The following is an 842-nucleotide window of genomic DNA, read 5'->3' as shown; positions in this document are numbered from 1 at the left end:
TAGTAAGACCGCTAAAGTGCAAACGAAATATTTAGGTCCGCAATTAGCGTATTTGTGCTTTAGCGGGCTGGTGCCCACCACTGGCTCTAAGTATTCTAACGTGCTTCTGTTTCCTTCAGGCAGGAGCCAACATGATCGTGTCGGGCAGCGCTGTGATAGGCAGCGACGACCCTCGTTCTGTCATCGCRCTACTTCGCACAGTCGTGTCCGAAGCCATTCAGAAACGCTCACTGGACCGCTGACATGTTCCTCTCTACAGTGACATTCCACCCGCCCCCCCACAGCTGTACTCCACAGCAGCCGGTGGAAACGACTTCCTGTGGATATTTCTGGGGTAGAAAGTGGTCACGGTCAGATCGAGGGGAGTTCGTTATTAACAGACTGATCAGTGTGACGTGATTGAAGCTGTTTCATGGCTGTTAAATTTGGTCCTCTCCTGCCACAGTCTCTTTTTTTATGAAGTCTGTTGAAATTGAGTCTTAGCTCAGCCCAAGAATGATTACAGGACTGGAGCAAAGTTTACACTAATAAACTGTAAACATTCCAGAAAAGTATCTTAAGAATCTAAAACAGTGGCCCAAGAAGCTGTTTTCATTTTGTTTTGGAGTTTATTATGTTTGTTTTTTGTCAAATCCCATCTCTAGGAAAAAAAAGACTTTATTTTTTGTTTAAATTCATAAAGTCTTACAGAACTGCTKAACAAATCTTGTGTCCACAATTAAGTTCCGTAAGATTTGTTTTGCATGTCAAAATATGGTTGTGTGTCTGTTTTTGCAGTTTCTCATTGTGTGTTTCATCTGTGTGTGTGGTTGCAGAACTTCTGTAAAATAAAAAAAGACCAC

General features: G+C 42.6%; 1 protein-coding gene across 1 annotated transcript in view; it reads left to right on the top strand.

Moving 5' to 3' along the window:
- Positions 1–482, top strand: part of rpe (ribulose-5-phosphate-3-epimerase) — an 8,185-nt gene extending 7,703 nt beyond the window's left edge. The window contains exon 6 of the mRNA XM_014028483.1: positions 120–482. Coding sequence (XP_013883937.1) covers positions 120–242 — 123 coding nt within the window. The 3' untranslated portion in view covers positions 243–482. The remainder of the gene's footprint in view (positions 1–119) is intronic.
- The last annotated feature ends 360 nt before the right edge of the window (positions 483–842 follow it).

This window comes from Austrofundulus limnaeus, unplaced genomic scaffold (assembly GCF_001266775.1).
Source record: "Austrofundulus limnaeus strain Quisiro unplaced genomic scaffold, Austrofundulus_limnaeus-1.0 Scaffold768, whole genome shotgun sequence".
Classification (NCBI taxonomy): Eukaryota; Metazoa; Chordata; class Actinopteri; order Cyprinodontiformes; family Rivulidae; genus Austrofundulus; species Austrofundulus limnaeus.
Note: the sequence above shows the minus strand (reverse complement) of the source record. Positions and strands in the feature narration are given on the sequence as shown.